The 27,168-nt window shown below is 36.8% G+C and overlaps 1 protein-coding gene across 6 annotated transcripts in view; it reads right to left on the bottom strand.

Moving 5' to 3' along the window:
• Positions 1-27,168, bottom strand: part of NRXN1 (neurexin 1) — a 1,138,235-nt gene that overhangs the window by 21,951 nt on the left and 1,089,116 nt on the right. For 5 of the 6 annotated variants that reach the window (XM_011961493.1, XM_011961492.1, XM_011961488.1 and 2 more), the window contains one exon: positions 2,748-2,835. In XM_011961493.1, the coding sequence (XP_011816883.1) occupies positions 2,748-2,835 (88 nt within the window). The remainder of the gene's footprint in view (positions 1-2,747; positions 2,836-27,168) is intronic. The other variant, XM_011961491.1, reaches the window with a different exon arrangement.

The following is a 27,168-nucleotide window of genomic DNA, read 5'->3' as shown; positions in this document are numbered from 1 at the left end:
GACAGACTTGAAAAAAAAGTAATAGGGAGTTGGACAGAAAAAGCTAATGTAGAAAGAGATTTAACATCAGAAATTGAAAGAGACATGATTCATGGCATACATTATCAAGACCAGGGGAGATAAGGTCACAGGACAGGTTTACAGTGAATGATCCCATTATCACAGAATAATCTGAAGTTCTTGCTTTAACAGGAACTGATGAACTGAAAACTGAAGACTGTGGAGGGACACGGAGGGATGTGTGGAAAGAGAGAAGAAAAAGTTAAAGGCAGAAAGATTCCATGAGTATGGCAATTAATAAGCTGCTACTCACTTTCCATTGTGTTATGATATTTAACAAAGCAGACAAAATTCGGGTGAACAAGGAGAAGATGATGGCAAAAGGGTTACCCCATCCCCCTTTTCTCTCCTCTCCTCTATCTTCTTCCTCCACTATCTTGTTCTTAGGTCTAGTGTCACCAGAGCAAAAGGCAGTAAACCAGTCTATAAGGAATGGTTAATCAGACCTATAAGCAATGGCTCAAAGAACTGGATCATTCAGCTGAGCTCAAGAAGAAAAAGTGACAATTGTAAGTGCAATTAGTTACTGTGATTCACTAGGTACTCAAGGTAAGGATTCTGCAAGAAGGGTATGATAGCCTATACTTAGACAGTAAAAGAGGGATTCAGCAAGACCTGTAATTAGTAAGAACTTCAACAGTTTTCATCACTGTATTAATACTGTGTAAAATACTGAAAAAATGGACTGACCTCAAGAAAACAGTAATTGGGAAAACAAAATCAACTATACATAACACACACCCCAATATACAAAGACCAGACTTTGTTACATGGACAAATCATGCTAGAGGATCTCAGAGAAGAGCTAGAAAAAAGAATGTCCTCGTATGAAAGATTAACACCAGGAAGGTTGGACATGTGAGCACAGAAGAAATGGGGAAGGGAAATTTGAGGGTGGGAAAAGGCAGAGAGATGGGACTGATATAATGACAGAAAAGTAATAGCAATGATTTTCTTTTGTTGTTGTTGTTGTTGCTAACTAACGGAGAGATTTAGCATACCAATGAAAACAAAGGCAAGATTGTAGTAAAGGGGCCTGGGATAGTGCCATGATGTGAATATATCTGTCACGACAACCAAGAGGGAATGATTGCAGAGGTCAATGAGCTGGGAGAATGGAATGGATGATCGTGAGAGAGCTGATCATTGTGAATGACAGATGTTTCTGGGGGCTGAGAATCCTGACTAGCACTGTGCAGCCTGGAGGAAAGAGGACCAGAGCATACCCAGCCTGGTCTCCCATGCCTCTCCTGTTGCGAGGTGACTGCAGTGCTCCTCCCCGTCCCTGGCACTCAGCAGCTGCTCTCTAAGCGCTAGAGTCAGTAGTTTACAATCAGTGGGGGAAGTGATCTTCAAATATTCAAAACGAGATGCACGATACATATCCCGATTTACTCTAAAGAGCAGATTTACTCTAAAAATTTACTCTAAAATGTATTCTTCACAAGAATGCAAATTCATTGCTTTCTTGCGACATGAAATTCTCCTGGGATTCCAGGTGACGTCAACAGACAACACTAGCAGACAGTGGCTAGTCCATATCCACCTCACTGATTTTGTTAATGCAAACAATATTATTATTATTATTACTATTTTGAGACAAAGTCTCACTCTGTCACCCAGACTGAAGTGCAGTGGCGTGATCTTGGCTGACTGCAACCTCTGCCTCCAAAATTCAAGTGATTCTCATGCCTCAGCCTCCCGAGTAGCTGGGATTACAGGTGCACGCCACTACCCCTGGCTAATTTTTGTATTTTCGGCAGGGACGGGGTTTCGGTATGTTGTTCAGGCTGGTCTCGAACTCCTGACCTCAAGTGATCTGCCTGACAGGTTCGCAAAGCGCTGGGTTTACAGGCGTGAGCCACTATGGCCAGCAAAGAATATTATTGGATTTAAATACTGCTTTACAAAAGCAAAACAAAACAAAACAAAACTAATGGAAATGAGCCTAACACTTGAGATGATGAATATCTGGAGTCAAATCTAGGCTCTGCTTCATTTATTTTTCAGGGTCTACAGCCACCACTTAATGGTATAAGGGCTGTATGGTAATATTATTTATGTGTTACTCACATCAGAAGATGCAAACATATCATAAAGAAGTAAAATGCTTCAGCTTGAATTTTAGGGAAACATGGCAAGACTCAAATATTTCTCTATTAAATATATCAAGGACTCTACCTGCTGTTTGTTTTACTACTGCCATAATACTCTCACTTCCAAAATTGAGAAATATATCACTTAAGGTAATTTGCTGGCAGAGTGAGTGGTGGGGACTTTTTGTCAGCAGAAAGGTCAGATAATTTTGCACAATGTGCTGCAATTTTTTAGCTTTATAATTTTGCTATGAGTGACCCAAGGGAAAGCTCATTATACTGTTCCACACAAAAATTATGTTGTGAGCTAATGGAAAGTGAACAGTAAGGTAGCAGCCTTGTGTGCTATACCCACTGCTTTTTCTGAAATACATAATCTTGGTGTGTTTTGTTTTTATTTTTAATTTTTTTCAATAAATGTAGAAAAATTTATGTAAAAAGTAAGAGTCCTCATCTTACAATCAACCATTGTAAGGTTGATTACCTAGGAGAGTAGCCTTCTAGACATGAATGTAAGGCCCTTCTAAGGAATATAACATGCAACAAAGATTCACAGTAAAGCCAAGGAAGTAAGAAAAAAAGTCGACTAACCTAACCCACCTGAGCTCGGCTCACAGGGGTCAATGTCCTCATCATCGCTGGGACACTCTGCTGAGGCCACAAGGATGTCATCTGTGGTCTGCAAAAGAAACACATTCAGTAGATTAATTTAAAGAGTCCTAACAGACTCTCTCATCTTTGTCTCATTAACAAGTGCAACACACCTTGTTTATCAAGAAACCAAATTCACCATTTCCCTTTCTAAAGACACAGAGTTTAAATTTTACATCCTTCATAGAAGTAACTGCCTATTTGTGAAAACTTGATTACACCTTAGTTTACATGAGGACGTAGAAATGGTGACAGCCAACTTGTTGATACCCGTCCACTCAAATGCAGATAGAAGCTGCATACAGTATCATACAGAGGTTTAAAACAATCTGGCAGAAACAGATGATTTGAAATGTATTACAGCCTGGAGAGCTACAACGTATGCATCACTGGGCTTCATGTAGTACTTGTGCTTGGCTTCCTAAAAGCAGAATAGCCATAACCTTTTACATTCATGACTACGTAGAGTTTGATGAATCTTTGAGATATAGTTTGTTATTGTAGGAAACACAGATTAAGTAGAGAATTAGAAAGCTCTTTCATTAGTGCACAAAGGCAAGGAAATACAATCCATTTAAGACACTTTTCAATTTTCATTATGATTTCACACTTGAAGCTCATTTTTGTAATGTTCAGATAGCAGGTATTTCTTCCCCATCATCCCTTTCATCATTATGGTTTCATAATAAATGAAAAGTATATTCAAAGTGGGGGAGGGGAAGAGGTGACAGTTTTCTCTGTGACATTCTAGTTGCTTCACTGCGCTTATAGCAAAAAAGATAACTATCACTGTAATAAAAAGCAGAGTGTGTAAATCCTAGCAGTTAGTCACATAATCAACACATTGATAAGCACGAAAGGTTGTTCTTTATTGCTGCTTACAAGCTGCAGTACATTCAGCATACATACTGCATGGAATTTGTAAAGGCTTATATCAGAGTTGGCTGTGCTAAGGTAAAACAGAGATTCCAATGTATACAAATAAATAAAAATATCTCATTACATCTACTAAGGACTAAAGAGATTAGAATTGTTCGAACAATACTCAGAACTGCAACATTGATACAGTTCTAATTTAAAGGTGGAATTAAAATAATATAGAAAACAATAAAGGTATTCAAAGAAAAAGCAGAAATACGATATGAGCACCAAATATTAAAGGAGCACCTAATATTGTCACAGATTAAAGTATAACTAAATAATTTTTAAGAAAGTTGTGGCATTTTGAAAAATGGAGACAAGGGGTGATGCACTTTTATAGAAAGTATTAGGCTTAAAAATCTTTCAGGTGCAGGGTCTTTAAGAACAAATAATTTGTTCAGATGCAAATGTTTTACAATATAACTGTAAATAAACACAAACCTTTAAATAGCATTTTAGATGGTTTCATGTTACTCTGCTCTTAATTCTTCTGAGACAATTGGGAGAGTTTCTGGATTTATGCATTTTGCTGCTGCTATTTTAGAAAGGGAAGTTAAAAATACTGGTTTTCCGGGAAGTGTAAGTCTTTTTTTTTTTTAATTGTTGAATTTATTCACAAAGTTATTCATAATATTCTAACTTTTTCAATGTTTGTGGCATTTGCAGTGCTAACTCCCCTTTCATTCCTGATATTTGATAATTTGTGGGCTTTCTCTCTCTCTTTTTTGTTTTTTATTATACTTTAAGTTCTGGGATACATGTGCAGAATATGCAGGTTTGTTATATAGGTGTACACATGCCATGGTGGTGTGCTGCACCCATCAACCCGTCATCTACATTAGGTATTTCTCCTAATGCTATACCTCCCCTAGACTCCCACCCTCCGACAGGCCCCAATATGTGATGTTCCTCTCCCTGTGTCCATGTGTTCTCATTGTTCAACTCCCACTTATGAGTGAGAACATGGAGTGTTTGGTTTTCTGTTCCTGTGTTAGTTTGCTGAGAATGATGGTTTCCAGCTTTATCCATGTCCCTGCAAGGGACATGAACCCATCCTTTTTATGGCTGCATAGTATTCCATGGTGTATATGTGCCACATTTTCCATATCCAGTCTGTCACTGATGGGCATTTGAGTTTGTTCCAAGTCTTTGCTATTGTGAATAGTGCTGCAATAAATATACATGTGCATGTATCTTTATAGTAGAATGATTTATAATCTTTTGGGTATATACCCAGTAATGGGATTGCTGGGTCAAATGGTATTTCTGGTTCTAGATCCTTGAGAAATCACCACACTGTCTTCCACAATGGTTGAACTAATTTACACTCCCACCAACAGTGTAAAAAGCATTCCTATTTCTACACAACCTCCAGCATCTGTTGCTTCCTGATTTTTCAATGATCGCCATTTTAAACGGCATGAAATGGTATCTCATTGTCATTTTGATTTGCATTTCTCTAATGACCAGTGATGATGAGTTTTTTTTTTTTCATATGTTTGTTGGTCGCATAAATGTCTTCTTTTGAGAAGTGTCTGTTCATATCCTTCACCCACTTTTTGATGGGGTTGGTTATTTCTTGTAAATTTGTTTAAGTTCCTTGTAGATTCTGGATATTAGCCTTTTGTCAGATGGATGGATTGCAACAATTTCCTCCCATTCTCTAGGTTGCCTGTTCACTCTGATGATAGTTTCTTTTGCTGTGCAGAATCTCTTTAATTAGATCCCATTTGTCAATTTTGGCTTTTGTTGCCATTGCTTTTTGTGTTTTAGTCATCAAGTCTTTGCCCATGCCTGTGTCCTAAATGGTGTTGCCTAGGTTTTCTTCTAGGGTTTTTTATGGTTTTAGGTCTTATGTTTAAGTCTTTAATCCATCTTGAGTAAATTTTTGTATAAGGTGTAAGGAAGGGGTTCAGTTTCAGTTTTCTACATATGGCTAGCCAGTTTTCCCAACACCATTTATTAGATAGGGAATCCTTTCCCCATTGCTTGTTTTTGTCAGGTTTGCCAAAGATCAGCTGGTCTTCAAAGAATTAGAAAAAAACCATTTTAAATTTCATATGGAACCAAGGAAGAGTTCATATAGCCAAGCCAATCCTAAGCAAAAAGAACAAGGCTGGAGGCATCATGCTACCTGACTTCAAACTATACTACAAGGCTACAGTAACCAAAATAGCATGGTACTGATACCAAAACAGATATATAGACCAATGGAATACAACAGAGGCCTCAATGTAACTCTTAATGTCAGTGAAGATTGTTAGCAATTGGCATGATAATCACGTAGGTATCTTTTTAAAGAGAAAGCTTTAAAAGCAAAGACCCATTCTCCTTTTGGCACAACTAAATCTTGCTGGGTAATATACAAACAGACTTGATAATGACAAGTTATTGAATTATGTAGTCTTGCCAGTCAATTGCTCCAATTCACTCCAGAGAAGACAATGAGCTTTTTTTTTTTTTTTTTTTCTGGGACCAACATCTAATGGAAAGCTACCTTTATTCTCAATTTCAAATTAATTTCAAGGCTACAGAAAATTTCTCATTTTCTTTGAGGAATGTTAAATATATTGATGAAATCAATATTGTGTTGTTGTTCCTATTGGTGTTTTATTCTCATTAGAGGTAGGAGGATGTAAGTAAATTCTTTAAGCCAATGGCTCTCACATTAGCAGTGATATTGCCACCTTTTCCTTCCTCCACCTGGAGGGACATTTGGTAATGTGTGGAAATATTTCAGGTTGTCACAGTTGGAACGTGAAGTCTGCTACTGTCGTTTCCTATTTTTGACTGCCAAGTATTATTTTCTCTCCTCCTTCTCCTCCTCCTCCTCCTTTTCTTCCTCCTGCTCTTCCTCCTCCTCTTCTTACTCCTCCTCCTCTTCCCCCTCTTTCTCTTCCTCTTCCCCTTCCCCTTCCTCTTCCTCTTCTTCTTCTTCAAGCAAGGTCTCCACTCAGTCTCACTGTGTTGCCCAGGCATATCCAGAACGCTTAGCCTCAAACAATACTCCTACCTCAGCCTCCAGGAGTGCTGGGATTACAGGAATGAGCTACCACACAATGCCTAAATATTATGAAATACACATGACAGTTTGAAGACAACAATGATCTAACCTGAAATGTCAATAATGCCAAAGTTGAGAACCCCTGCTCAAAACATTTAAAAACAGTTCTGTGTCTTATTTTTCTCATAAAAAGTGACAGCATAATAGTATCTATTGTTACAAGGATTAAATTAGTACATGAAAAGTACGTTGAAGGAGACAGCACTGTAAATGTTTATTAAAACTTTCAATATTATTATCAACATTTTCTTCAATATTTCATGAATGTAACACCAATTTAATGTTTTTGCATTATATTTATAAATAATATAATTATAGATATTAAACTGAAACTTGTACCTATGAATTATTCTTAACTTGAGATCTCACGTTAAAATTTGTATCAAAATACAGTAGCTATATTGGTATTTTGTTGAACTAAGTACCATCTTTTACTGTCTAGGTTCAAACTCTGACCTTTTAGAAGGCAAACATCAAATATAAACTTTAAAAAAAACGCTTCTTAAAAAAAAATTCATGGGCTACAACTGTGTGACTCAGTGGGTAGTGTTTCACGCAGACTAAATTATTTAGGCAATACAAGTTAAGCTTTGTTTTAAAAGTTGACTTATTTTCTTTTGGAACAATTCTACACTAACCAGAAAGTGTGAGAATGTTCTCAGTGTTACCTTCTGCAAAACACAATTCCTAAAATAACAAAAGATGTCATACAATGGTACTTCCTATAGCCCTCTTATAGTAGAAAAAAATACAAATTTGACTTTTTTGTAAAACTGTATTTTACTTTTTAATATAATTTCCCTGGTATAATGAAATACATTCTTGATTTTCATATATGTTTTTCCTCCAGAAATTAAAAAAACCAGCAACAATCTTGAGAATAAAAGACCTCAAATCAATAGATGGCTTGGCAAACATCATCATCACAGTATGAAAAATCAGGAAGTGGCTCAAGTGTAAGGGAAAAAATCAAATTTCACTTTAGAAGCTAAATTACCTGCACAATTTTCTAGCCAAAGCTGTGTAATTTAAATTTAATTCACTGTGTTTGGAGCTGCCTCTCTATGACTTGCTGTTGAGAGAGTGGTAGAAAGAAACTCAAATATGTCACATTAATCAATTCTATTCTTTAGTATTTTTCCTGATGTTTATAACCTTTTTGAGAAAAGAGACAACCTGCTGAAAAAGATAGAAGCATGATCAAGCAGAAGCATTAGCTTTACATAACAGTCCATTTAGATGAGTGTCTCTAACTGTGCATTTAACCACCCACAGGTGAAAGTGCTATGCTGATCTTCCTTAATTCAGACTGGTCTGTACATGCACATGGTAAGCATCTCTTCTTGTTTAAAATGTGCGCTAAAATCTAGGCCTCTATACTTTTAAGAAGAAAATGATTTGAACAGAATTCAAGAAATAAAGGCTCTAAAACTTAATCCATCCTTTTTTATATTTGAACACAAATATTTTATCGGGTTTGAGAAATATGTCATCAGGATGCGGGCAAAATAATGTTCTTAATGCTTGGTAAGAAGGTAGACCAATTGATTTAATACTCAGGGATATTAAAAAGAGGGAGCATTTGGTTGGCTGGAATTTAGAGAAACACAGATGGAGTTTTGTTATTTTTTCCTCACTTATAGGAAGCCTTTTATTTTTCAACATTATTAATGGTGGAATTTTCTGTATATGCATTTCCTGTCACTTTTAAAAGTATAGCCTAATTGAATATCTGTGTGGTAAAAATATACAAGGAAAGCATGAATAAATCCAGTATGTAATATCATATCCCTGCTAAGAATAGCATTCCAAGACTTTATTCCTTATGATAAACTGTTTTCCTGAAGACTAATATATTCCAATGAAGACATTTAGAGAAAACTATACTATTAAGACAAACCTGTTTTGTAAGGAAAAGAGCAATTTCCAATTGTAAAATAGGATATTCATTGTCAGTACATGATGCCCACAAATGAACCCTTGATTTATTCTAAAATTTTAATTGAAACTTTATTTCTAAACAGCAATAATGTATCCTGCTATATATCTAAATATAAAGCCAAAAAAATTGCCTCAAACAATGACATAAGCATTGTATAACATTATTTAGCCTAATATTTAACTGTTGTGACTGATATTTAGACTGAATTGATTAATGGGTTGAGGACAGTGCTAGCTGAAATATGATATCTTTGGTTAACTGATGGGCACTTGTTCTTGCTGATACTTTTCTATATGTAAAGCTGTTTTGGAAGAGAGAGAGCTCTCAAGTGTGGTTTTCATGACTGAATTTAACAGTTTCTCCCGAAAATATTTATCACTAGGTGAGGTTCCTTGAAAAAAAAAAATTAACAGGATTCAGGATTAGTATCACAAATTCCCAAGTAAGGTCCAACCCATTGTACTGATAACCTATGGAGCAAGAATTTTCTAGAAGGTAAGGGAAGTCATAATCCTCACCAGAAGGAAAACCTGCAGAAAATAAGCCACTTGTAATGTGTATATAGGTATGATTCCCAAATTGTAGTCTATTTGATTAAATCAAATCAGTAAAGAAATATATCAAATTGGCAATTTCAATTAATCAACAATCCTATTAAGGTACAAGAGGAATTTAGAGGCTGCCTAGATCTTATTCTTGTCTCCACTGTCTCAATGAAGTTGCCTCGATTGACATCATAAAGATTTCAATTTCATGGCACACTATTTAATAAACATAAAAATAACAAACTGAGATCCAATACGTGGAGGATGAATTTTACCTCCAGCACATGAATAACAAAGATAGTGAGGCCCAATTACTCAACAATGAATACAAAGCACCTCATCTATGCATAGCATTTTCTGATAGGCATAAAATATGCCCAGTACATATCAAGGTATAGATTGTGGTTCCGACATGCAAATAATTTATTGTTTCCTCTCTGTTCTGAGGCAAATGAACAGATAACTCTTTAATACAAATAACAACGAAGTAAATTCAAATAGCTTATTTTTCTCGGAATGTAACAATGTTCCCATATCCATTACTTCATTTACAATTCACCAATAGCATCCTTATCTGGAATGTAGATGGAGGTACTATCATTCAGAGTGTTATAGTTAAGTGTCTGCTAAAAAAATACTCATCTGTACACTCATCTACCCAATTTGAACATTGGCTTTCATGAATATGTAGAGCAAAGCTCAAATATCCCTGAAAACAGCCACTTTCACATTTCTTTAATGTTCTTTCCCAACTGATGCCCTAGGCTATTACAAAAAGTGACCATAAATCAGCTGTCTGCTTGGGAAAAAGGCAGACTTGAAAGCCATTCAATTTTCTTCAAATTTTTTTCAGCTGTTTAAAATGTATGCAATGGTTCCAGAACCATTAAAGTGGGTTTGAGTATAAGAACTCCGCCATGGTAAAGAAATCACATCTTACTCAATCTAACGTTCATTTTTATGTACACTTGATACTGGTTCTCCCAACAGGCAAAACTCAAAGGAAAATATAGGAATGTGGAAATAATGTCATAGAAATATACTTTAATTAAATTATGGGGAAAATAATAAGACTGAATTTTTGAGTAATCAAAAAATAACATCATTTTAGCAATCTTATTAAAAATAGAAAACCTACAAATAAGAAACCTGCCATTAGGGAACTTGAAATTAAATTTATGTTTAAAAATATGCTTTTTACTATTTCTTTATGCTACTGATGACTTCTATGCTCATATTGCATTTCCATTTTTAGCCAAGGCAATGTAGGAGGACTGGCAAAATAAATTAATATGAAGTTGAAACTTTCAGGAAGCCATGGAACAGTCTATTTTTCTGAATTCTCACTAATTAGAATTTGGGAATGTCAGACCTCCGAAGACTGCTAGTAATGGAGTAGAGGTACTGAGTGAGTGATCGACTGTGTTTCTCATCTCTTTGTTTCGCTTTCGGACAAAGCACCTTCTGAAATAATTTTGGCCATTTCCAAATTAAGTAAATACTGAAAGATGTTTACAAATGTAAATTTAGGCTTCTAGCTGTATCAACATGAATATCCAGTCCTATTAATGGATTGATGGACTAATTAATAGATTAATTAGTCACACAAGTTGAAATCAAAATCCTTTTTGGTAAAAGGCCAAAATAAAAACAGACTTCATGATTGTAAAATGCCCATGATGAATAATTTCAACTAGCATGACTCCAAATCCAAGCTTTCATTGTTGCCATGTTAGGGAATGAAAACATGTTTTAGTTAAGCAGTCATATATCTTCTTGTACTAAGTCAGATCTTAAAGACCATTAATCTAAGCTCTTCATTTTACATGTTGGGAAACTGAAGCTAGAAAATGTTAATTGGCCACAGTTATACTGCTAGTTAACGGCAAATCTATGAGATTATCTGACCCCCAGTAGATTGTTTTTCTATTATCCCAGATGACTTCTACCTATCCATTCATCCATCCATCCATCCATCCATCCTTCCATCCATCCATCCAAAACCATCTTGCTCTTTAATGAATTTGATGTGATCTACAAAGGTACGTGATAAAACAAACTTAAAATAAGTGAAAAGGTTGCAAAGCTAGAGTACTGGATTTTAGAGAAGTAACCATTAAAATCATCCTGAAGAAATACACACAGACAGGAGGTGCATATTCACAGCTTCTGCACCATTTGATACAGCAGCACATCACATAACACTAAAAGGGGAGCACAATTAATGCTAGAGTTCAAATTTTAAAAATCCAATTACAGAAATTCAAATATTGACATAATTACAGTTATTTTGAAATTGAGTTAACCCAGAAAGTTTTTTATTTATTTGTGAAAATCTTTTCTTAAATTATTGTTTTAAAGCCCTTAAATACCATGCCCTCAGTCTCTGTACCTAAATGCATAACTAATTTTTTGGTGACAAAAAGAAAATGCAAATTATTGAATCTTTTTCTGTCTTTTTATCCCTTTGACTTAGAACACCGCAGGCTATGCTGGCTACAAAATTAACTCAATGAACTCCCTGCTCTTTTCTCATTAAGCCTCTGATGAAAATCCTTCCAACTTCCAAGGTCTCTCTCTTATTAACTACTGTCTTCACAACATAAGTGCTAATGAGATATTCATCTTTGTTTCTCTCACACAACAATCATTAGAGTTCTGTCAGATTATTTCTTATTACATCTTGGGAATAAATACATGGAAGTGATCATTTATTAGCCATTTTGGTAGTTTCTCCAGAAACAATCTAAACATGTATTGATCAAGTCAGTCTTTTTGACACAATGACCTTAGAAGTAAGGGTTCAAGATCAAACATGTAGAAGGAGCCACATTTACCTTTGGAAAAGCAGCCACTTATAAAAAACATTTCTCTGCTATTGGGTAGTACTATGACCAATGTCACCTTGATAAGCTTTAACTTGGGGATATATGAGAACTTCCATCCCACACAATGCTTGGAGTATAGAACAGCAAGAAGTATGGATATGGCTGGAAATAATGATGACGCAGTTAACAGAAAGTGTATTTTCTGATTTTGATTTGATTCATGAGTTGAATACATGCAAGGATCAGGACTGCATGCCCCCAAATAAGCCAATATCTGAGTAGCATCTCTATGTGTGTATCTATCCAGTGGTGATTGAGAATAAACATTATCTGGCTGAGACATCACAATGTTATCTTGTTCATGCACTAAGAGGATCCAGTGTTTTCTAGTTCTAGTTCAACTGGAACTACAAGCTTCTATACTTGACTACTTCATTCCTTATGGTGCACATTGGCTCATTAATACATATTTAAGATGTTGTACTACTGAAACACCTTAGTTTAATTTATACTATGGTGACCAATAATGAAAAATAAATACTACTCCAGAATTCGAGTCTCAGTTCTAGTTTTCATGAGCAGTACATATCATCTGGGACTGGTTTCTGTGTCCTAAACATGACATATGAATATATATATATATATATATTATATATATACACACACACAATTAAATACATATATTTATATATGTAATTATTTATGTATCACAGGATGTTAAGGGAGTCAAATTTGATATGTGTGAAGACATTGTGGAAGGTATAAAAGTGCCCACAATGCAGTCTTTATATAAATTATTATTACAGAAAATACACTGACACAGGGAGGGGAACATCATACAACAAGACCTGTCAAGGTGTTGGGGACAAGGGGAGGGAGATCATTAGGACAAATACCTAATTCATGCGAGGTTTAAAACCTGGATGACAGAATGATAGGTGCAGCAAACCACCATGGTACATCTATACCTATGTAACAAGCCTGCATATTCTGCATATGCAGCCCAGAACTTAAGGTAAAATAAAAAAAATTATAACTAATAATTTTTGGCCCTCACAAGCTGCTGCAAAGGAGAGCTCTGGATAGTGCTTGAAGAGTGCAACCAAATGTCCATTTACCTTAATACATTTTATTTTAATTTCCTGAAATCCTCTTGTCCCTCAGTTGAATAGGATCTGTATCTCTCACTTACACTAGCCCCTCACATAGATGCTGTTCTTGGGCTGCTTCCTATTATGCCAGTATTTAATTAATTTTGGCATTCTTTATTTAGGGCATATGTGTGGTTCTCACTGGTAACCTACAAGGTAGGCAGCACCAATCTATGTGGGGCACTATGATTACCTTTTCTCCGATCCAGATCTCCTGGAGAGCTTAGTGCACAGACTCAGGGATACTTGAGCTCTCTCTAAATTCCAGCTTCTACTCATTAGATTGTGAGAACCTGATTTATTTTATCACTGCATCCAGAATTTACCACTCTATTATATCTACAGAATATAAATGAACAGATAAACAGGAAAAAATAGACCACTTAGCAAACAATGCTAATTAAAGGAGAGAAAGAGAGAGAGAGAAAAAGGGAGAGGGAGAGAGAAAGACTGATTCTCTAAGTGTAATTCACGCATGACAATGCTCCTTACAATAGGAGTGGTTGTATTTGTAGTTATAATATGACATTGCCTATGGTTTGTATTCTATATGGATTAGTAATACGCCTATCAACTCCTGTTAAGACAATGAGCAGCCTTTTCTTAGTGCATAAGAATAGTGGGAGTAATTGCCTTTCAAAATCATCTTGAAATCTAAAAGTATGAAGACTGCTTAGTAATATGTATTATTTTGTTTCATATGCTCCTTTTGGGTAGAGTTTATGTTTTATGTCCCCAGGGCATCTATACAGGAATTCAGTAGAGTTGATTTAAAATGACATAATCACTAAAAAACCTGGCTTATATTCTTAAAGTATCTGCATGAATAAAAGGATTTTTTCAAAATAATTATGACTTGAAAAATAATCATTATGAAAATACAATTTAGTTAAAAGTGAGGGATTCATCTTGACTTTAAAAATAGAAGAAATATTATACATGACACTTGAATTTACTAGAATCATCACATTTTAAATAATCTTATTCTTTACGGTCATTCCCTGTAAGCTGGCTACATTTTTTGTTATGAAAAAGGTATGATTTTCACAATTGCTCATTCATACCAACTAATTAAATCTCAATATAAAAGTGAGTAAGTATAGATTATTTTCTAGGAATACAATTCCTAAGAGTGGGAGATAAGAATTGTGGCAAAATAACACTTTTTCAAAGATTTTATCTGCCTTATAACATCTCTAGAAGTGACAATGAAACTTTCTAACTGGCTTCCACATTTTTTGCCCCATGGCTGGAAATGTATGGTAGAGAAATAGCAAAAAGTGACATTATCTTTAACTGAAAGAGAGAATGACTGAAGGTTAGAAGGAAGGCAAAGCTAAAAATGTCTTGCAATAAGTTGGTCTTCCTGCTTTTATGAAGCATTCCTGTCCTTCAAGAAAGCAGTAAGATAAAGCCTACTCTGTGGAAGGGACTGAGAAAAACATAGTTAACTATCATTTTTATTTTATTTATTTATTTTTTACCTATATAATATTCCTCAACTACCTCTGTCTCTTACAAACTCTATTGCAATAGTCTTACATTATAAATGTTTTTACTTAGTGGCAAAAAAAACAAAAAACAACAAAAAAAGATTCCTTTGTAATGTTTTCCTTCAAAATCTAACTACAGGATGAAAGCTTTATCTTTTTCCTGAAAGAGGCCAGCCATAAGATTCACACCAAGAAATAGTGCAAGACAGAATGCACTAACCAAATGTATATCTACTGATTCTTCCATTCATTCATTCATTCATTCATCCATTTGTACTCATTTGTTGAATATTTTCATTTAATAAGAGTTACACAGGGAAGGAATAAAAATACAGTATTCTGACTCAGAACATTTAGAATATTGTGGTGGAGCACACAATCCAATTTCTTTTGGGTTTGGAGAGGGAATCCATCATTTTATGAATTAATCTTTTACACATGTATTAAGTGTTCACACTGTATATTCAAGGTTGCATCCCCAGGGCCTGCCACAGTACCTAGCATATAAGAGACAAATATCTGGCCAATGAATCAGAAATGATTCCAGCTAGTATAATCAGAAAAATAGAAGCGATTTGATAGGAAAAATAAGTCCAACACTATAAATCACCTCATCTTACTAGACAAAAGTACATTAGACTTTTACAAAAACATTTCCAAATGCAAGATTGACAGAACCAAAGATGCTCTATGTTCTCTGATACTGAGCTATCAGATGATTAGAAAAGGTATCAATTTGAAAAGCAAGAAGAAGCATTGTCATGTTAACTTTTTCAGAAAATGTGACTGCTACCACCATTCATTGTAAGGCAATTGGTGTTCCTTCATTTTTACAACTAATAAATGGTGCCAGTGTTTACTTTTCTCCTTTTCCCTTTGATTTCATTTTTTTCATCTCTTCCTATTTCATTTGTGGTGTCCCAACTCCCAGAGGAGCTACCTCAGGAAATAAGATCTCACATAGCAAGAAAAGTCCAAGGAGCAAATGCTGTTTGACTCTAACCAACACACCGTAGCACCTTAGGTCCATGTGTAAATTTAGGGAAGAGAATTACATGCTCTCTTCCAGTTATTATTATATGATTCCATAAGTCAAAGAAATCTGGAAATGTTTCCGTGAGTAGAAATTTGTGATAAAGGAGATAGTCTTTTTTACTCTGCCAAAATACTTTTTGGTACAAGGAATCTGCCCTGTATATAACTGTTGATTTAATTTGAGATATCATGAGCCCTGACACTTGAGTTCTAGTTCTCCAATTTAAGTTACTAAGCTGCCTGCATTCTATCAGGATAATGTGCCAGATAATCATGAATGGGTGGGGAAAACTGGCAGCTTTTAATAGTTCTCAAAGGTAGTTTCTAAGAGAGTTGAGTTGGAACTGATGAAATTGAGATAGATGCTAAGTGACCAGGCATCCCTGCTTTGAATTTTAAATGGAAATTCAGTGTGTAACAAATGCAGGCTCTCTATGAGCAGTAAGTTGATTTTTCCCCTATTGAGCATGGAAGAAGCATGAATATTGTAGCTGAACGGACTGGACTTAAATCCCACCTCTGCCACTTACTAGCTGTGTAACCCTGGGCGAGTTCCCCAACTTCTCTGTATTTCTTTCTATGTAAAAGTGAAGTTATTTACACCTATTTTGCATGAATATTATATGTATTACATTATCTAGACCTAGATAGGCATACTGTATAGCACAGTAGCTGGTATATGGAAGATATTATCATGAGTATTTATTACACAGATACAACCAGCTTTCAAAATGAATGGCTCTTGTAGATATTTTCACATTATTCTTACTGCAATATGGAAATTAAACTTTATTCCTAGCACTGGACTCCCTAATCTTTAGAGACAAACACTCCCTTCACAAAGAAAGTACACGTTTCTCACCTAAACTCACACATCCCTGTTTAAATATTCTATAAACAGAGAAGATTATATATTTGACAGGACAGTGCTTGTAAAAGCGCCTCAGAAAAATCACAACATTTTCAGTGTATTGAAGATACAAGGATCGTCTCTTCTCTCTAGCTACATGATGTAATCAAGCATTTGTCAAATCATATTGGAGGCTCTTTGAATTATGTACTCCAGTTCCCTTTTAGGGAAAGAGAAGGAAACCCTAAACTGGCACGGTCAGGCATGGGTCAGATGTACAGTGTCAAATTACTGCACTGCACTGTTCAGGAGGGACTTAGGAGTCTATCCCAGTCTCCCGGCTCTCCACCCAGTTGGCATCTTACTCCTTCTACTGCTCCTAGTTTCATGTTTGGGTATGGGACAGACAAAAATAACAGTGGGAATAATTTACTACTTTTCCCAAGTTTCTCATATGTGACTTGACTTTTTAAATTCTGCCCTATGTCTTACTGAAATTTTAAGGAAGGCCTTTGAAAAATACTAGGGAATGGTGCCATCACTCACAGCTGCCAGACTAGAGAGCACTCAGTGGCTGGTGCAAAGCCCAGTGAAATCCAACTGAAGAACACAAGTGTGGAAACAGGACAAGAATTTTGCTAATTGTCTTGAGAACTAGGAGCTTCATTAGAGAACTTGCCTTTGTTCACGTATTTCATGAGATGGGATCTGCTGCTGAACTCTTCCTGCAGGTATTTCAGTGTTTTATTTAGTTATGATATTGCCTAATGACCTCTTTTTTTGGGTCCACTATTCAGACTTTTTTTGGTCATTTAAAAAGTTGTTATAAATAAACATCACTTAAATAACATTTAGATTTCTAAATGACTAAACATATCCTCTCTTGGATAGCTTTCCTCTCGCCAGCCTTGCATTTACAGTCTGTCTCACTCAATGCTGACATGTTTCATTGCAGTTGTTATCATGCCTCTGCCATCTGGGTTTGTCCTCTTCCTTCCCGCACACCTCTGCAATCCCCACCTGCCCTCTTCCCTTCATTATCATTGCTTAGATGCCTACTAATTAAGGACAAGAAAGAAGGCTATTCAACATAAACATACCTTTTATCATCATGAGAACTTATATAGGTGTAGCTCTTTAAACAGATAGTTCAGAAGACAAACTTTTCTTGATGATTTGGAGTCATTTTTATGAGCACGAGGCTGGAAACACAGTAGTGATCTCAAAGAGTATCGCTGACTATTCCCCATAGGTGCCCAAGGTGCTTGTTTACTTTTTAGTCTATGAAAGCTCAATCTAGTTTTTGTCTTTTGTCAGCCTTTATAGACCTCTTTCTTTCTTTCAGTTTGCCCCTTCAGATCAGCTTTGAGCTGGAAATCCAGATAATCAAGGTTCTCTATCTTGAGAAATGAGAAATTGGCTATAAGGCAAAGGATGTCAGAGAGGTTCTCAAATGAGAAAGCCCAGGTGCATGAGAGCACTCAGTCAAGGCTGATGGGTTCAAATACACAGGACCTGTTAGTTTCTTCCAAATGCAAAGTTCTTCATGAAGGTAGTACATTTATTTGTAAGCGACTCTCCCAGTAATATTTTCACTACGATAATTTTCAAATGGGCTTTTCTTATTTTATTGAATCCAAGAATCCTTATTGAAAGAAGGTTCCACATTTCTAAATTTCTATTTTCCAAGATCTATTCAAACAGAAGCCAAGCCTCCTTTTGTGTTCCATTGAGTTGGCTGGGAGGGAACCGAAGATGAAGTAATATAATAAGCAAGGTGGCTGTCTTACTGTCATTGACTACTTTGCTACCTGAAAGACTTGAAGGTACACTGGTTTCTATTTTTGGTAGAACCTGATCCAGCCATACAGGCATCCAGCTATATCTATCCAGAGTGGGTGATTCACTTGGTGTACCCTGAAGAGACGGAGAGATGCTCTCCATGGTAGCATCTTTTTGGTTTCCTAGGACCAGTTGTTTGCTTGACAAATTGAGAAGTCCTGGTACAGGTTATGGGATCTTATAACGCTGCTTCCCAGTGATCTGCTGCATAGGCAGTGGAGTCAGACATACCCAAGTTTAAATCTGGACTCTACTATTTTGAGCTGGTAGAACTTGGGTGACTTATTTAACCTCTCATTTGTAAATGGGAGGGATGCACTGCCAATCTCTGCAGTAGTTATAGGAATTAAGAAAATCATGACAGATGATCTACTTAATACTGTTCCTGGTACGGGATAAATTCAAAATAAATACTGGCTATTATCACCTTCATTATTATTTTATAAGACATGCATATGTTACCTCCAGCATGCTGAAAATAACATGTTTCTTAATAAAGTGGGTAAAATCCCAGTATCCTAGCATTCACAAGAGGTAGACAATCCACTTTTGTCCTTGTCTAGCATATTGTGAAGTGGAAGGGGAAAGAGCCAAACAGTACATGAGGAATGCAAATGTATTTTTTTCCTGAATGTTCTATTTTGCTTTTTGACTTTTAAACTCCACTTTATTTCAAAACACAGTTCCAACCATTCCAAAGCATTTTTGAATTGGAAAGCCTTCTTTTTTTTGTTTCATAATAAGCTAACTGCAGGTGCAAACTCAAGGGAGATAGACCTTGGAAATTTTAAGTATGTTGCCATGGCAATGGTTTGCAAGAATGTGTATGAGTTTCATCTTAGCTCTCAAGCATTCAACTGAGTTCATATGTGGAGTTTCAAATCACGAGGCACACAATGTTTGCCACTCATTGTGTCTTGAAAGGTTTGGAAATAACTGTCTGTGTTGCTTATAGCAACTAGAAACCACAAAATTCTATTTATTTATTTATGCAAATGTAGAGATCCAGTCATTCATATCTGCTCTTAGGTGGCCTATCTCACCAGTTTGGCTGCTCTAAGAGAAGCAGTACACATAAATCCAACAGTAATCATTTTCACCATTGTTGCAAACACAGTTCTACTCCCAATATGGAAAGCTATAAAAATGTTCTACTGAATATCACATTAATTTCCTCGTCCAAATTTGGCAGATCCTCCAAGAAGCACGATAATTATTCAAAGATGTTGCATTAAAGCAAAATTTCAGTCTAATGAATTGTGGAAGATCTCCTTAAAAGTGTCCCATCGTATAGTGTAGGAAAGAAAGTGAAAGCATACAAGTCCAGTCATTAAATCAACACCACCCTCCCCAGAAAAAGCACCAGCACCAGCACTGCCAACAAAAAGACATGCAAAAAACATCATTTTACCATATATCACTACCTCAATGGTTCTTAAATAGTTCAGTTAATGCTTCTAAATTCCAAAACCTGCACCATGAACTCATGCTTCATTGACAAAAGAGGCAATGATTCTTGATAAAAGCATTCTTTTCCCCATAAATGGAATCCACAGCATACTATGCTTGGGAAAGTTTTAAAGCTACCTATTGGGTACAGGAGATAATTATTAACAAATTCTCTTTTAATTATGAGGCTTTTTTTTCCCATGTAAAATGAGTATGAAACAAATAATATCATTTTTTAAATTAAATAAATGATTAATTAAAATCCAGCAAGAAAAAGCTGGATTTCTAGAGGTGTATGTTCTTCAGGTTTCCTAGCAAAAGCTTGCTGCAAATGATTCATCATGATACAGAATGCCCTACATAAAAACAAGGCCACAGGGGACCCCAGTATCTCCTGCATTTTGTTACTGGCAAAACCCTTCACAAAGGCATTATTAGCTACCAAACCCTGGCAGTTATTTAAAATTCACTTTGTTGCTTTAACATTGACCCATCTTCCAAAGCGCGCGCGCACACACACACACACACTCACACAATCGATCTCTCAATCTCCCGTACTCCTTGCTGTAACATCTTGTTGATGTACTTGAAGACTGCAGTAGAGCTTCCCTCCCCGACCCTCCATTCTAAGAAGCTTACAGCAATGCTGGAATTAAACAAATGAGAACACAGTAATTAGTTATGCAAACTGTCAACTAGATCTAAAAAGAAAAACAACCCAGAAAACATAACAATCAGCAGTTTCAAGTCCTAACAAGAATCTGCATTGAATTCTCATTTATTTTAAACAAAAATAGATTAGGCCTTTTGAAAAACAGTCAGTGAAATTTCTGTGGAAATAGGACAAATTAGCCTATGGGTCTTTACATCTCATTTCTGTGATGCTGATACAGTAGAAAAGTCCAACACTCTTTCCAAATAAATGCTCTTCTACACTTTAATAGCCAGACTTACTTCCAAAGGTGAGTAGCACCAAAAGTATTTCCAAAGTGGATATGAAACACCCCAGTTCCCAATTCTCTCCCCACAACCTCATCCTAATCATTTTATCAATGATAACTAAAATATAAAGGGAAACTGTAAGGGAAAAATAATTCTTGAAATATCTGATGTGGCTGGGTGTGGTGGTACACACCTCTAGTCCCAGTCACCTTGAGGAGGCTGAGGCAGGAGGGTCACTTGAGTCCAGCCTGGACAACACAGTGAGACCCTAATACTAAGAAAAAGAAAAAAGAAAAATATTTGTGTGTTTATGGTATACAAAGAGGAGGGAATAGGTCTGAAATTCCTTGGGTGGAGAGTATTGATTATATAATTTGTAGCTAAATATCTGAGTTTCTTCACAGATATCAACCAACTGCCTCCTCACCCTTCAGGAACCATCCTGAGTTCTGCTGAAGCACCATGGATTATCTCTATGATACAGACACTTTGTCTGAATACTAATCTAATGCTTCAATTGACTGTTAAATGTTCTCTTAACCCATTTGCATCCCATAATAGAGATCTGGATTTTTTTAAAATTGAGAATTGTAATGACTCTGTAAAAGTTTTGTTGCTTCAAGTCTTTTGTCTTTAAACTTGCTGAATAACTGCCTACTTTATAAATTGAGAATGTAATGTATAATGCTTGAAACTAGTGTAGGACAAGAAATAATAATCTAAGATTTGATAAGAGTTCTATCAGCATTCTAACCCACCGACCTGGGATAAATCACTCATCCTAATATAAGTAGGTTAGAGTAGATGACTTTTCACATCTCCCATGCAATGATGGAGAGTAACACAAGGGAGTCCCGTGGTAATGGTAGAGGTTAATATCCTGATTGAGGTGGTGGTTATAAGAAGCTACACATGTGATAAAACTGCATAGAAGCCGGGCATGCTGGCTCATGAGGTCAGGAGATCAAGACCATCCTGGCTAATATGGTGAAATCCCGTCTTTACTAAAAATACAAAAATTAGCCAGGCGTGGTGGCAGGTGTCTGTAGTCCCAGCTACTCAGGAGGCTGAGGCAGGAGAATTGCTTGAACCTGGGATGCAGAGGTTGCAGTGAGCTGAGATCATGCCACTGCACTCCAGCTTGGGTGACAGAGCGAGATTCCATCTCAAAAAAACAAAACAAAACAAAACAAAACAAAAACCTGCATAGAGCTACACATGCACATATACAAACATTAACACGCAAATGAGTGCATGCATCACTGACAAAATCTGAATAAGCTCTATGATTTGTACCCATATCAACATTCTGGTTTTGATATTGGACTACGGGTAAGAAAGATGTTAACATGGCAACGAGATTGGTTGAGGAGTAGAGAGATCTCCCTGTATCTTCCTGTGCAACATTCTATGAATCTATAATTATTTCAAAGTAGGATGTTTTAGAAATAAATAAATAAATACATAATACATACATACATAAGTAATCTTCTCTTTCATGAAACGGCTTATTGACAGAGATAAAATGACAACATACAGTTGTCAGCCTGTCATACATACAGTCATACATACAGCCTGATGTTTTATCAATGGAGCAAAATTAATTGGTTACATACAATTTACTTTTCTGCTAAAAACTATAGTTGTTACCTGAAATAACTATTGCTTTTAATGTAGTTACAATATTGACTATTTCACCATTACTCAAGGTAAAGATATTGTCACGTTATCACTAGTGACACCATTTTTGTCTACTTTTTTTGTCACTTATCTCTGAATATTAAATCCTGAAATTAAGACATGAAATAACTTAAAATTTCACCACCAAAAAATTATGCACTTGATTTAAAAGAGAAAATGGTCAGGCATGGTGGCTCATCCCTGTAGTACTGGCATTTTGGGAGGCGGAGGCAGGAGGATCACTTGAGCTCAGGAGTTCCAGATCAGCAAGACCTCACATCTACTAAAAAGGAAAAAAAAAACGAAGCTTGGTAGCTTGTGCCTGTAGTCCCAGTGTACTCAGGAGGCTCAGGCAGGAGGAGCCCTTGAGCCCAGGATACGGAGACAGCAGTGAGCTACGATCATGCAACTGCACTCAGCCTGGGCAACAAAGTGAGAGCCCATCTCTAAATAAATAAATAAGAACATATAATAAAAAAAGAAAATGAAAACAAAATACAAATAAAATAAAACTGACAAAACAGGAAATATCAGGGATTCACTAAAAATTAATTTTCCATTATTTATATCCTGAGGATGCTGCCATTTCTGCCCAATTAGCTACCCCTACAATGTGTAATCTTACTTTTCAGTCCTCAAATCCTGCAGAATCCTTATTTATCTGAGAATTCATTTGTGCTCAATATGCTTTCTTTTAATGTCACAGAATTCAGTGAATTTTCCTGACTTCCATGTGGTCTAAAAATAATGGCTAGTGACTTAGAAGTGCTATGTATTGGCTTCAAAATTTGTCTTTCAAGTGACAGGAATGGGGCAGAAAAAAGACAATAGATGCCACTAGCAGAGTTCTGGTGTAGGCAAAATAGAAGAAAAGAGGCAAAGCAAATGGGAAATAAGAAGGAGAATGAGCAGAAGGAAGGAGAAAAGCTAAGAAAAGAGTTCCTCCACCTATGTTTGGGTGGTAGCAGGGTGTCTCTGTCCGTTTTACAAGTGACATCTACGATACACCTATTTCATATTTAGGAAAGTAGAATGAATCTCTCACGCAATGAGATGTGAAATAAGTCTTGATTACAGTATTCTAGAAAGTGGCTTAAGAGAAAAGAAGCAAAAGACTTTACTCCTCATAAACACCAAACCTTCAGACACAGAACAGAAATGTGCTGTTAGAAGATCCCTCCCACCCCCATCCTTGAACATCTTTCACCAAACAAAACAGGGTAAAACAAACTCAGGCAGTTTCTCAATTACCTTCATTAAAATGTCTAAGCATGGTGAATTAAATGACGAATCCCTTTCAGAACCCATTAATACTTTTTCCAGAGCTAATACTATCAGTAAATTTTAAATAGTGGGAGGAATTATTAGAAAAGAATAAAATATTTAACAGATGCTGAATCGGTCACGTGTTCCAGAGCTGCTGTAACATACCCAGGCCTCTAGTTTATGTGTCCATAATGAAAAGAGCTGGCTGAGAAGTTATGAGGCCACACCTCACAACATCTCACCCTGCTCTCTCCCTAGTCCCACAGAGGCACAATACTTCTAAAGCTTTGAAGTCTGAAGTTCAGGGAATGCTTTAAAGATGAAGTGTTTAAGCTAACTATTTTCTGGAAGCCAAATCTATCATTATAAGATTACACTAAAAGCTACACTTCTACTGTACATATCAATTTATGCTCCAAACTGCTGGTTTCCCAGAACATCCATTGAATCCTGGTGGGAGGTAAATAGTTTCTGTTTAGATTTTGACAGAAAATTAAAATTTAAAATGTAATCACTGCATGCATCTTCCATATATTAAGAAGTCTTCGGTGGCTCACACCTGTAATCCCAGCACTTTGGGAGGATGAGGCAGATGGATTACCTGAGGTCAGGAGTTCGAGACCAGCCTGGTCAATATGGTGAAACCCCATCTCTACTAAAACCACAAAAAATTAGCCAGGTGTGGTGGCGTGCACCTGTAATGCCAGCTACTCGGGAGGCTGAGGTGGGAGAATTGCTTGAACTAGGGAGGTGGAGGTTGCAGTGAGTCGAGATCATGCCATTGTACTCCAGCAAAAAAGCCAGGCATGGTGGCTTACATCTGTAATCCCAGCACTTTGGGAGGCTGAGGTGGGTGTGTTGGAACCGAACTCTCGATTCCCTCCTGGGCAGGGGTCGTCGCGAAGGATCACCGACACGAAGTTCACAGCAGAGAGTTATTTATTACTAGCGCGCTAGGGTCCCAAGCTCTAAGTTGGTCCTGGGACCCCGACTGCTTGTTACAGGCTGTTTATATAGGCTAACACAAGTTCAAACACAGCTTATGGCGCGAAATTCAAACAAAGCTTAAGGCGTAAAATGATTGGGTCTAGCTATAGCCTGAGCAAGGGGTCTTGGTTTAATTGGTTAGAGCAGGACCTTATGAGGTTCTTTCCTGGAGTTGATAATTCCGGGAACTTCGAGGCAGGGTGAGACCCCTGGAATTGGCAGGGTGGGACCTCATGAGGTTGTTTCCCGGAATTGGCAGGGTGGGACCCTATCAGGGTGGAACACTATCCAGGCAGGGTGGGACCCTATCTAGGCAGGGTGGGACCCTATCTAGGGCCACCTGGTGCTAACTTTTTAGGTTTTGTAAGGCCTACTAGTTTCAGGTGGACTGCCTGAGGCCAGGAGTTTGAGACCAGCCTGGCCAACATGGTGAAACCACGTCTCTACTAAAAATAAAAAAAATAGCTGGACATGGTGGCGGGTGCCTGTAATCCCAGCTACTAGGGAGATGAGGCAGGAGAATCACTTGAACCTGGGAGGTGGAGGTTGCAGTGAGCCAAGATTGTGCCATTGCACTCCAGCCTGGGCAACAAAAGCGAAAGTCCATCTCAAAAAATAAATAAAATAAAATAAAATAAAATTTAAAAGTCTTGAAATGATAAATGTCCAAGTTCTTTATTTTACTTTATTTTTTGAGATGAGGGTCTCACTCTGTCACCCTGTCTGGAGTGCAGTGGTGCAATATCAGATCACTGCAACCTCCGTCTCCTGGGCTCAAGTGATTCTCCCACTTCAGCCCCCTGACAGGTGCACACCACTGCGCCTGGCTACTTTTTGTATTTTTGGTAGAGACAGGGTTTCACCATGTTTCCCAGGCTGGTCTCAGACTCCTGAGCTCAAACCTGCCTTGGCCTCCCAAAGTGCTAGGATTAAAGGCGTGAGTCACTATGTTCGGTTTCAAAGTTCTAATTATGTTTCCTTGTGTCTAGGAACAACTTTTTTCTGCCTAAGGTTTCTAATTATTATAGATGCAAGCAAGCTATATAATCTTTTTTCTTTTTTTCTTTTTTCCTTTTTTTTTTTTTTTTTTGAGACAGAGTGTGCCTCTGTCTTCCAGGCTGGAGTGCAATGGTGCCATCTCGGCCCACTGAAACCTCCGCCTCCCAGGTTCAAACAATTCTCCTGCCTCAGCCTCCCAAGTAGCTGGGTTTACAGGCGCCCACCACCACACACAGCTAATTTTTTGTAGTTTTAGTAGAGATGGGGTTTCACCATGTTGGCCAGGCTGGTCTCGAACTCCTGACCTCAGGCGATCCACTCGCCTTGGCCTCCCAAAGTGCTGGGATTACAGGTGTGCGCGACCATGCCTGGCTTAAGTTTTTATATACAAATTGTGAACAGCCATAAAAATAATTTGTCCTACACAACTTCTTATTCTTCTTATGAATACCAGAGAGAGAATCAAAGTTTCTTGACATATGGTAATAAATATTTTCACTTACAGTGAATAAGTTTGCTCTTTTGGCATCCATTGTATAAAAAATAGTTTTAAATCATTCCAAATCAGCAAAGCTGGAAGTTTGGGAACACAAGGGGAATGATCAATATAGGCCCCCATACCTTCGTTTTCACTGAAGTGTGATTACTTTTGAGATACAACACCGAGAAAATTTTCCTCATTTTCAAGATGAAGAGATGTTATTTCTTCCTATTGTGTTTCTAGGATTTGAAATGAGCATCTGTATTCTTCATTATGGAAATGGAAAATCAGTTTGCCCTATAATTAATGCTAGATGTGACAATTTTTCTGCCACTACCTTCAAAATAAAAATTTTCAAGAAGAAAATCTCATAAGAAAATCTCAGATGCAGATTCATCTCAAAATCCAGGTGAGATAATTCAACAAAATGAAAAATAGCCTGTTTATAAGACCAATGTTCTTTAAAACATTTCTTTTTTTTTTTTCAAAGGAAACACATTTATTCACACTCCAAAATCATGAAATGTTAGAGCTGCGAACTGCTCACCTTACAAACAAGAAAATCAAGTGTCAGAAGATTAAGCCATTAAGTCTTCACCAGTAGATGTAGAACTTTCTCCAGTACAATGTCTTCACATAGATAAATTAAAAGAAAATGCTCTAAAATTAGATAAGCTCCAAAGAGTAATCTGTTCAGATTGGGACACGTTGAAATTGAAGTGAACTGATAGCAGTTGTAAGGGTAGATTTGAAGTTGAGAAGAGAATTCTGGGCTGGAGATCTTATAGATTTCCCAACGAAACCAAAAGAGAAAAGGAGATTCTGAGACCAACTTCAGAAAAATCCAACATTTAAAAAGTTAGAAAGAAAAAACAGGTACAAACAA

This window comes from Colobus angolensis, unplaced genomic scaffold (genome assembly GCF_000951035.1).
Source record: "Colobus angolensis palliatus isolate OR3802 unplaced genomic scaffold, Cang.pa_1.0 Scaffold558, whole genome shotgun sequence".
NCBI classification, from domain to species: domain Eukaryota; kingdom Metazoa; phylum Chordata; class Mammalia; order Primates; family Cercopithecidae; genus Colobus; species Colobus angolensis.
This window is presented reverse-complemented; position numbering and strand designations above follow the sequence as displayed.